Source organism: Chanos chanos, chromosome 15, assembly GCF_902362185.1.
Source record: "Chanos chanos chromosome 15, fChaCha1.1, whole genome shotgun sequence".
NCBI classification, from domain to species: Eukaryota; Metazoa; Chordata; class Actinopteri; order Gonorynchiformes; family Chanidae; genus Chanos; species Chanos chanos.
The window spans coordinates 6,559,284-6,570,950 of NC_044509.1; the positions used below are offsets into that span (position 1 = coordinate 6,559,284).

The following is an 11,667-nucleotide window of genomic DNA, read 5'->3' on the forward strand; positions in this document are numbered from 1 at the left end:
GAGAGACACAGAAGGACTGGATCTCAAATAATATTCTTTGTGCTTCTTCTTCTTCTTCTATTTTCTTTAAATACAAAACTAATTAGCAGCAAGTGATAGCTGTCATGAAAGTCTGATCTACAACCACAAAACATTAAAGAAGCCATTAATCATTAACCAAACTATAGCAGCACTTTCCTTTACAGTGCATTTGATCACTAATGCCACTATAATTGACTGTACCATTGAAGATTAATGTCTTACATGGTAGTGCAGCAAGTACAATGTGTAAATCTTATATTTTTACTTGTTTAATTTTCTCTTGTTTGTTTCTTTTTTTGTTGTTGTTTTTGTTTTTGTTTTTAAACATGATGTAACAATGTATCACAGAACGTCATTAACTTGTCAGTGCTCCGAAGAGTTACACAAGTTTTTGATGCTTATTTTAAAACATCACTTCATCATTGTACAATGAATGAGGAGTCCAAACGCATGCCTGAGGGAAGAGCCATTTAGAGGAGCAGTTCTCTAAAGACCAAGCTGATCTTTTTGAGCTGATCGCTTGAACTCTTCCTCGCGACGCATCAACTACCAGCTTCAGTAGCATAGCGTGAACTTGTGAATCCTTTTGAAACCCAACTGCACTGCAATTCCTAAAGTGCTACCCAGAAATGTATTCCGAAATCAAAGCTGCCTTTCATACGACAGAACTTAACAAAAAAAAAAAAAAAAAACTGAATGTGAGAAATGCGTGGACTCAAAGAAGGGGAAAATACAACACTGCTCTGACCACTGACAGAGGCAGAAATGGGTCAAAGTAACGGGACAGCCTATATTTTGGCACATCTCTGTCCATTTTCACACACATTCATACACAACAGAGGTTTTGCACAAAGGGATTCGGATCAGGACCGAGTCCCGGTTTTCTCTCGTCCCGTCTCCCGTGGACGATTGCGTAGGTCGGTTTTGGGTAGACTTTGAGCGGTTCACAAGGCCGAGCTTTGAGCGTCGCGGTTTTCTGGTTTTAGGCAGTCCTCCGTCACGCCTTGGGAGGCCAACTCTGCCAGAACATTGTCCAGGTAGTTTGGGTCAGGGTAGCCATGACCCGACACGTTGGACATCATCTCGGTTTTGTGGTGGATCTCGTTCCAAACGACCGTGTCCGGTTCGCCCGTCGTGCTGGACGTTCCCACCGTGAAGATCAGACGTCTGGTCCAGGCTACTTTGAGCAACTCCAGCACCTGGAAGCGGTTACCATGGAGATACTCAGAGAGCAAGCAAGCATCTCGTGGCACAAACATCTGAATGTCATCCTTTATGTGGAGTGATATGCAAAGTGACTCTGAGCTGCTCGCTCTACTGCATTTGGCAGTGTTTTACACACTAGCTGAGCACGTTCAAGAGCGTTGGAAGAAAACAGGACAACTACGCCTGATGGAAACTGACTCTGTTTACTCTCCCCCTCCACCCCCATACCTTTCTTCCCTTGTAGTTGTCGGGCAAGAAGCAAAACCGAGGGAACCCTCTGCAGGTGTACGGCTTGCCGGGGTTTGGGTGCTCTGGACCCTGAGGGGGAGAGAAAAAAGGGTCAGCGGAGTGCAAAGTTCAAATCTGCGGCGGATGGACTCAGTCACTGTCAACCCCTACAACTGACATGTAAACTGAACTTATTTGTTTTCTCCTCTGTTTCATATGCTAAAAACCCAGAGATGGTTTGAAGCCGCTCCTCTCTTTACGGTATTTTAACAGCTGTGAGGTGTGGTCATGGTAAACGGAGGACAGGAGGCTGGAGAGACCTGGATTCCCGGCGGGATGCTGTATATGATCTGTATTGTGCCGCAGTCCGGGTGGCCAGGGAGGGACTGCGGGAGGCTATAGATCTCCATCTTGCCCTTCGGCTGGGTCCCCGTTTTCTCCCCGTAGATTGTCTTACAAGAAGGACACTGAAGACTTCCATCCTGTAACGCAAACGAGCGACACGTGAGCCAATTTCTTAAACGACGAGAAGGAAAATTCCCTCGTTGAGAAACAAATATGGAAACGGGGATGATTTATACTGACGTTCATTCGTTTAGCCGACTCTGTTTTCAAGAGCACCTTAGAATTATTTCTGTCTAGGCCAGGGTCAGATGCCCACGGAGCAGCTTTGGAGTTAAACGTCTTTCTCAGGGAGATATTAACAATCAAAAGACATGTTTTGGGTTCAAAATCATGACCCCTAACCACTAGGCTTTTACCCACTCATTAAACCTCACAGCATACCAGCAAAATCCTACTGCTGTTTAGCAACTCAGTAAACAAATTGTCCAAATTCCTTGGCCAAGTTCCGACGAATGGAGCTCAATTAGGCGAATATTTCTGCTTCTCTTCTGTAATATCGTACACCCGAGAGCAGCAACACGCTTGTTCCAGAGTTACCGGTCTGAGTTTAAAAAAAAAAAAAAAAAAAACCTGTCCGCTCAAGCGGTTCTTTACCTTGGTTCCGTTGTTGTACATGGCCAGCATACACAGCATGTGCAGGGTATGTCCACACTTGGTGAATTTGCCCACCGTGTTAGGCTGCAGAGAATTGCAGCCCTCTGAAGGCACCTCATAACCAGAGGGACACGCTAAACGCTCCATGCAGATGATGCAGTCCTGAAACGAACGACAGAGACGTCAGCCATCCCGCCATTCAAACCAAGCTGTTACTGTGTTATTAAACATACACACTACCAGAACAAAAACACACAACAAACTGCAGCATGGATATATATATATATATATATATATATATATATATATATATATATATATATATATATATATATATATATATATATATATATATACACACACACACGCACACATATACATATACACATAAAAGAAAGAAATAAAGAAACACGTCTGTACATGGCACATGTAATGTGAATATCAAAAGATGACAAGCAAAGGGTACACAGTTCAAACAGTGCTGATTGTATTTTAAATTGTTCCGGCATAAATAAGTAAAACATGATCGGTGTGTATGGACTTTGTAGAAGAGAACCGACCTCATCTGGAGCAACAGGCACTTCTTCCATGTATTTCTGAATGACCTCTTCTGGTTTAGGCGCTACGGACAAACAGCGAGAAGACTTTAGCATTTCACACCTCAACATGTTTGCGCGCTTCAAAATAAAGAGAAGGAAACACTGTTATCTGTTCCAAAGGCAGCAGCAAAATTAGATACTACAACATCCTGAGCACACGATGCCTTCAAATGATGTAATACTATTCGTTTTTTGCTCGCTCTCACACACACACACACACACACACACACACACACAGAAATTTCAGAAATAGAGGAATGGCAGAAAGATGTTTGTCTTGTCATGCTGAGGTGAATGTGTACTCAGATAGCTGAGCTCTCCTTTACTATCAGCTTCTACATCAATCTGAAACCAAATTTACTGGAGTTTTTTCTTTTGTGTGTGTGTGTGTGTGTGTTTGCTTTTGCTTTTCTCTTAAAAGATATTCCCTCCCGTCAAAACCGAACAGAACACCAACACGACTGTTCACACTGAGAACAACACGTACTTTTCATTTAGAAAAGGAAAGAAAATTCCTACATTTAATATGTTGATTAGAGCTACACCAGGAATGAGAACTGACTGGAAGAGCTCATTGGTTCAGTTACCGGTAAGAGGCTTCCTCACTCCTTAGTGACTGCTGCTAATGTTTTCAGCCATCTTTATCATGTGTACTTAACTCACAAACTACCTTCAGCTGGTTAAAAAGTTTTACTCTGGGAAATAAACGTCTTATCGTTCACCTTACCGATAAACTAAATATTATGACCCGTTTCTATACACTGTAAAAGTAAACTATTAAAAAAATATGTAATCTGTGACCAATCTTCATTCCTCTGAGGAGATTATTTCCAGTAAACACATTTCATTCATTGTTGGGGGAAGTCAAATGGCAGTTAATATATGACATCCTTTGCCCACTGTGTGAGAAAAGAAAAGGCGGATGTTAGTAACCATTAGGGACCAACTGCGGGCGTATGATGAGCCACACTCTGTTTGAACCGCTGTGTTAGCTGACATTACAGTGGCTGGTTAGGCTCATTTGTGAGTGTCGGTCTAATACGAACTGGGTCACACCTGTTTGTGTGTTTACCTGCTTCTGTAAGGAGAACCTGACAAACAAAGGCTTGTGATCGACAGAAAAGCTGAAATGTGAAAAGCGCAAGGCGAAGCCGGGTTTCGACTGTCATGTTGCGTTTTCCTCAAGGCAGCCATGCAGACATGTAGAGATGCGAAAGATTACATCTGGGACTGAACGTGAACGTGACACAGATAACGGGAGAACACGAAAACAGGCCAATAAACTGAATGGGAATGATGGAAAGCGATGATGCGCGGACAACGATGTTGAACATGCACGTTATGCGCGGAAGCAGAGAGATGTGTATGGATCGAACAAAGGCAAAAAAAAAAAAAAAATCATTCTGAAATATGTGCCACACTGAAACGTCTTCTGCTGAGAAAGGATTACGATGGCAAATGCAGTGTAAATACGGACTGCAATCAGGAAATGTTCCAGAAATTTCTCATTGGGGGGGGGGGGGGGGGGGGGGGGGGGGGGGGGGGGGGGGGGGGGGGGGGCGGGAATCCCTCAAGGGAAGCACATGCACTTTAGTGCGACTGACCACTTAAGAAGTCTTGTGTTGACACTCTGTCTGCCACAGGTAGTCACCATGCTGATGAGTTAGGTAAGAGTTTCAGGGCATTTCACTCTAATTAGAAACACAACCAGTGGCATTCAAAGCTACAGCTTGGCACATATAACAGCAGGTGTATGAGGGGAAAACATTGTGATACATGTACAATCTATGTCTCGGTACACCTTTACATAAAGCAACCAACAAACCTACCATCTAATCAAGCAATTAATACAAGTGAATCTACACTCAGATATCTAATGTTGTCCATTTATATCTTTGGTCAATCCATCAGATTTTGTAGCCATTTTGTGATTTCAGCGGCTGCGTAAAATTTTAAACCAATCAATCAATCAATAGGCAAAGAAAGGCAACAAGTGAAAGCAGCGTGTGTTTTTGTTTTTTTGTTTTGTTTTGTGGCTGTTGATTTTGAAAAGGAGCAGCGTTTGCATTAGCTTTGGAGGCCTCAGCGTGAGCGGGTTTGGCGGGTCTAGCTACCTGTCTTGGGCTGTCTCTTTGCCCTCCTAACGGAGCTGGAATTGGATTTGGTGGGCCTGTCGGAGCGATGCTGGGAGAAGGGGGCACTCATGAAGCGAACTCCCAGTCCAGCTGCTGACATCAAAATGGAAGCCATGCCTGGAATGGCCGAGGCCGGTGAAGACATGCAGGGAGGGAGGGAGGGAGGGAGGGAAAGGGGGGGGGGGGGGGGGGAGTGGGGAGGGGAGGGGCGGAGAGGAAAAGTGATGAGCAGGGGTGGAATAAGCAAACACAAACACGGGCAGCGTTCTGATGAAGACAAGAGTGGGCTCTGAGCAGTCACTACACGGCCTGACTTTAACACGGGGAAGGGGGGGGACGCGACGCGGCCAACGAGGACGACAGAAACATCTGGTCGATTAAAAAAAAAACAAAAAAAAAAACAACAACAAACGTTTTACTTCTGTATTTCTCTTATACAACAGCTTATCCTGCAACACACAAGACGCGGTGCTATAATCAATGTCGACGACGGCTTAGTGACTGATTGGCGTCTTAGACGAGGAAGCCAATGATAATGTTTCGTAAGAGAAATTGGAAATGGGTCCGTCGAACGGAGTGCACAATGTCGCATCTCTTTCCTTTTTCCGAAGCCTGAATGGGACGGCTTTCTGCTTTCAAAGGGCCCGAGAAACCTCGCTATCTGATCTCTGACTGGGGTTTTATATTCGGGCTAGGTTTTCAGCAAAGGCCCGTGCACGTTCGGCACAACCAGCCACGGTCGATTAAGGTCTGAAGACCGAGCTCTTCCCCGGCCCGACAACCTGAAACTGCCACTCTGGACATCGTGTTACTTCCAGCGTGCCTCTCAGTTATCTCCTTCCTGGCTGTCTGTTTTGGTCCTCTGCTGACCTCCAGTTGAACTGCAGATTGTCAAACTTCCATCAATACCCATGGATAAGTGCAAAGCTAAAGTCATTATGTCTACATGGCCTACAGATACAAAAAAAAGAGGAATGAAAAAAGAGGCTTAAGGCTTTAAAAGCTAAAATGTCATAACAATCTAAGGAGAACCACAAAGGTAATGAGTCTTCACATATTTGGAGGGCTCAGGATGTCATATATATATATATATATATATATATATGCAAATACATGAGAGTGCAGTAGAAACATGTCAAAACTTTTAAAAACGGTCTGGGCACAAGCCCAGTGAGGTACCTGTGTTACAGAAGATACGATTCAAAAGTTATAGCACGACTTTATTTTACATATTCCTCTCACCGTGCACTCTCTCAAACTATTAAAGCTAAGCTGTTTTGCCCTGACAGTGCTGCCAGAAACAATTTTCGGAACTACGTAGACGCATTGGTTATAAACTCGTGTACGGCCACAAATCAAGTACACTTCACGGTGACAAAATGAGGCTGGGAAAGATAAATTATGAATTTATTTTTACAACTGCTCTATCTGCCTAGTATAAAAATATTGATATAAAAAAAAATTTGCTTGATCAGCCCTACAGTGAGAGCTTTTTTTTGCCTTGTTAGATTTGACACTCAAAAGAGATGTTTTCACTGTCATACTGAAGGTGTGTGTGTGCAGTGGGACCTCAGACATAAGAAAACGTGTGTATTAATCCAAGAAAGGCTTAACATGACACAGAAAACAGAAAGAGAGAGAGTTGAGAACAGATATGGAGAGGTTTTGTAAAGACAGTACCTGCTAGAGCAGCACTCACACTGCTTGATCCGTTCAGCTGTACTGGGATAGCGGAAACGCTGCGGACACAAGGGAGAGAAAAGCCAGAGATCAAGATCAAACCGGTCTCTGCGTCCGACCCAACACAATTCACTGGCTCATATAAAGTCATAACTCATTTTCACATTTCATATTAGGAGTTCCAACTCATTTTCTGATGAAAGACTGCCCATTATGCTTTTAAATTAAATATAAACTACTCTAGGAGCTGAATCACTCTTGGCTGCTTCAGGGGCCTCCGCAGAGTCTTGAGACAACAAACATATCTATCTGACTCATACTTTTCAAACACTTAATGCCTAATTGTCTGTGTTGTCAAGAGCTAATTCTCTCTGAGACGTTGAAATGTCAGATTAAATGATGTTTTGGGGATCTCTCCTGAGTGACGGGCCTGGTTATGGCGCTGTCGCGCTGTGCAAAACACTTCAGGATCTCTGCCGCCCGTGCTACCGCGGCCGTATTCCCCCCGGGCCAGACGTGTCTGGTCGGGTCTCCTTCTGTCGCTGCGTGTCGGCGCGCCTTGACCGCTACGTAGCTACGGGTATCGTCGCAACGTCGTGGGGATAACCCACGCGGGTTGTGGTGTGAAAAGATGCGAAAAGATGAGGCGTCTGGTTTCACACCTATCAGAGGAAGCGTCAATCTCAGTTGCGCGCACACAGACAGCTGCCCTGCAAGTCAGCGACTACGGAGTTTCCCGGAAATCAGTCGCTGAGAAGATAAAGAGCTGGCTATGTGCCCAAAACAAAAAATCTAAACGAAACCAAAACCACTGCGAGCCAAAATACACCTGTTCGTGTTCAGGGTGAGGCCACCAAGAATATAATCCAACACTTGGCATGATACCTCAAGACTGTTTCACACCATTAGCTGGTGCAACCTCTCACGTAAGCTGTTTTAAAACATTCTGTTGGTTCTTGATCACGCTTATTTACGGTTCCTGATTTATGACCGCGAGTGTTAATATCTGCACTCGTGTTCCTATTGTGAATTTAACGCTTCACTATGCTCTTTGTATGATTTGGGGGGGGGGGGGGGGGGGGCTCTTTAGGTTACAAAACATGGGAGAAAAGATTGATTGACTTATCAGTGCTAAACCATCACAACTTTGTTTCCTCAACATGACATATAGCATCTGTGGGGTCAATGTTTAACCAAAGGGTGTATCTTACTTGACTGGTATAGGCAGCTATGTGATTAATAACCGTAGGGTTAAAAGGGCAAGACAAAACAGGTTCAGTTCTTTGTTCATACTTCAGCTGCTTTAATGGGAGGAAACCAGTAATGGTAGCTTCCTTCTCCACTCCACACAATGGCCCTGTTTTGTCTTTCTCCTCCATGTTTCCTTCACCAGCTGCTCCTTAAGCAGCACTCTCCTGCCTAACCTGACACCTCCGCGACTGGAACCCGCGAAAACAACGGGGGGACACTGAGAAGTTGTTTTCTTCAGCAGCTGTATAGGTCTGTGGTAGTTATGTGGTGTAGAACGGGCCAACTTCTGTCGCCCAAAAGTAGACCATGGTCTGCTGAACTGTGCCAACACCCACATTTCCGAAATACCACACCGCAACAAAATAACATAACCAGTTCATACTCTAATGGAAATCTAACTCCTTCACCTTCCTCTTCTGAGACACCATGTTCTTTTATAGGCCAGTTACAGTGTCATGTTAAGTGATTTTTTTGTATATTAAAGGAATTGGATATGCAAAAAAAACAAAAAAAACAACAAGAACAACTAACAGAGTGTATCGTCATTCAGAGAGCTGATAAATGTCATCTTTCTCTTTCAGAAGCACTAGAAACTCTGAGATGAATAATAAAAAGGACGAGGATAACCCGGGGATTTCCTGTCAGACCTCTCCTTCCACAACCAGAGGGCATTCTGCCCAGCTCCAGCTCTCTGAAGCACTGCTGAAGCATATCACTTACTATAATAAAAAATATTACGCTGCAATACTAACGATAGCATCTTAACACAGTACGTCCTAAGACTGCCGTTCACAGCCTGCACGCGGGGACACAATTGGAGGAAGCGGGAGACGTAGGGACCGACGCGATCGGGACCTTCAGAAGCACGCTGTGCCTGTACGACCACATGGGTCAGAAAACCGAGTTTCCTTATCTTGAAAAACGACCAGCCGCGAATATTTTTAAAAAACCAGCTCTCCACGGGAAGAGCTCTCCGTGCTGACATTCAATTTGTTGCGACTGTTTTTCGCTCAAACTCCAAAGAGAACGGGTAAAAATAGGAGGAGATCAAAGGTTATCTGATTCTGGCAGGAAACAAAAGGTTTGTCAAAGCAGCAAGCTGAACTTCACTCATCCAATACCGCAACGTATGGAAGTTTGGCCTACGCTGTAGGATTATAGGAGAAAATGTCAAAAGCTAGAATAAAACCCCAGATGTGTCACAACCTTCCAAGCTGTCTCAAATTCTATTCAGTGACATTTAATGGTGTGCTACATCAGTCTCTGAAGTCTTCGACATAAAAAGAAACTAATTCACTATGAAAGACTTTTCAGACGTGTAAATGTGATGAAAAGACCCTACTCTACCACCTCTCTCAAATACTGCTGAATCCTTAACAACCTTAATATAAAGAACATTCAAATTTAACACAACTCCTACGACTATGTCTACGTCTATGTCACGTCGGTGGTCGTACCTCAAACCATTTGTACTGGGAGCGAAAGACTGTGAAGCTCCGGGAGGTTGAGCCATGGATGTGGGTTGATGCCAAGGGGGGCCTCCCCATGACATGCTCCCCACAGAGTGAGGCCTTCTGGGGTAGGGCGAGTAGACTGAAGAGCTGTTGGGTGCCGCCACCCGGCCGTGCTGTTGGAGACTGGGTCGGCTGGTTTGGCCGGCTGTGAAGGAGTGGCGTGAGCGACTGGGCATGGGTCCAGCGGCGCTGCCATGGCTCAGGCACTGCTGGCAAGTGCACGCCGGGCCAGAATGGATGACCGAACCGGACGACGCCAGCGGGTAGGGGGCGCCGGCGAGCCGTCGGACCTGACGCCTGTAACTCGTGGATTTGTTCACCTGCTCCAGGGCCGTGAGGTCCACGATGTAGTTGTAGCCGTGCGGCACGAGGTCGGCGGTGGCCTGACCAGCCTGGTAGCTGTGCTCCAACAAAATGGAGGTACGAGTTTCATACGCAGTCCAGCTGCCCTCGTCGTTGGCCCATTCCCAAAGACCACCACTGCCCAGGGCGGAGGACTGGGGGAACAGGCTTCGACGGACAGAACGCATCTTCCCTAGAGCACAAAAAAAAAAAAAAAACAGCAGTCAGCTAAAAGCTGCCTCCAAAGCAAAACAAGATGCCAACGACAACACCATGTTTCAACAGAATCATGATTATTTCAGTTGTGAACAAGGCAGTGCTCTGATCAATGTTTTCATGTTGCCAAAACATGTAGGTACATGCTACTCTGTATCCTGTCGGAATCAGATAAGTCGTTTCCTGATATTTTTCTCCTCTTTCCTGTCCACTCCACAGGGACCGCAGGTGTCAAAAACCACGTCAACTTTCCCAATAACAAGCTTGATTTCAACCAAAAGCTACAACATTTTTCCTACTACATTGTTGATACAATAGAAAGCTTACTGGCTTTTAACAAACCCCAAGTTGTGAGCGGGTCGAAGTCTGATAGGCACCGATGTGTTGACTGTCTCGCTCCAAAACAATTATTTACGTGGTTGTTCAAGGCAATTAATCAAAAGGCTTAATGTTGTTAAAATGTGACTAGCTTCGTAATGCTTATGAATTTGAATCAAAGACTAGGTCATTAAATGTAGAGTAAAACCAAGTATACATATAAACAGTTGGCTGGCATACTGGCTATTTTGCCTAAATAGGGGTTTGCATCATGTGTGTCTACGAAATTAAAGCCATTTACAGGACAGTGTCACTTACCGGTATCCTGACGGAACTGTTTTAAGTTTGGGATGTCAATGATGTAAGGCGCCAGACTTGGATCTGATTGTCCGAGGGAGATACTAGATGAAGCTGGTCCACCAAGTCTCACTACCCGTTGATGCTGTAGGCATTGTTCGATGTAGCAGCTCACCTGTCCACTGTACGGTCGCCAAAAGCCAAGATCGTCCTGCCATTCCCAGACCACTACCATAGGCTGAGCTTGACCAGGGATTCCAGAAGAGGGCGAAGAAACGGATGGTCCGTTTCTGGACCCGCTTATTCCCGAAGGAAAACCAGAAGCAGTAGCCATTTCGTATAGTTTCACTATGACAAACTAGATTTAATCCTAATACAATACGACGGCTGTTTAATAAACTAGATACCCAGTGAAACTCGGTTTAAATGTCCGATCTATGTAGTCAACTAGCAAGCTAATCAGGTAGCTAGCTATTATAACCACGGACATTTGAGTGTAAACAAAACACGGCCGGCTGGAGACTGACGCTAGCATCACATTCTCTTTAACTTCCTATCCTCTTGCTAGCTAACGTTACCTGTGTTGCTTCGTCCGACTAGCCATTCATATAAAAAAAGAGTTCTCTTCCGTTAGCACAAAGAAATCCAAATTACGAAACTGCAACAGAATCGAACGAGATGAGGGACCTTCTGGCAAAACATACGCACAGCTGAAAAATTCCCGTACCTTGGCTAGTACTAACCTGCTATAACTTCCTCGCTAGCTAGTTTACTTGCTATCAGTCTGAGGTTGTGGGTGCATTCCAATAAACGTAACCATGAGCTGTGAGGCCATCAACAAGGAAAGCCTAAAATGCGTTA

At 44.8% G+C, this 11,667-nt stretch overlaps 1 protein-coding gene across 1 annotated transcript; it reads right to left on the reverse strand.

The window, feature by feature from the left end:
* Positions 1 to 744: 744 nt before the first annotated feature.
* dtx2 (deltex 2, E3 ubiquitin ligase) lies at positions 745 to 11,140 on the reverse strand. Its single transcript, XM_030792762.1, has 9 exons — positions 10,828 to 11,140; positions 9,577 to 10,168; positions 6,869 to 6,927; positions 5,168 to 5,305; positions 3,015 to 3,076; positions 2,455 to 2,616; positions 1,776 to 1,937; positions 1,456 to 1,545; positions 745 to 1,220 (listed from the first exon to the last, which is right to left on the reverse strand). Exons 1-9 carry the CDS (start codon positions 11,138 to 11,140, stop codon positions 966 to 968), a joined length of 1,833 nt encoding a protein of 610 aa, XP_030648622.1. The 3' UTR covers positions 745 to 965.
* Positions 11,141 to 11,667: the final 527 nt, after the last annotated feature.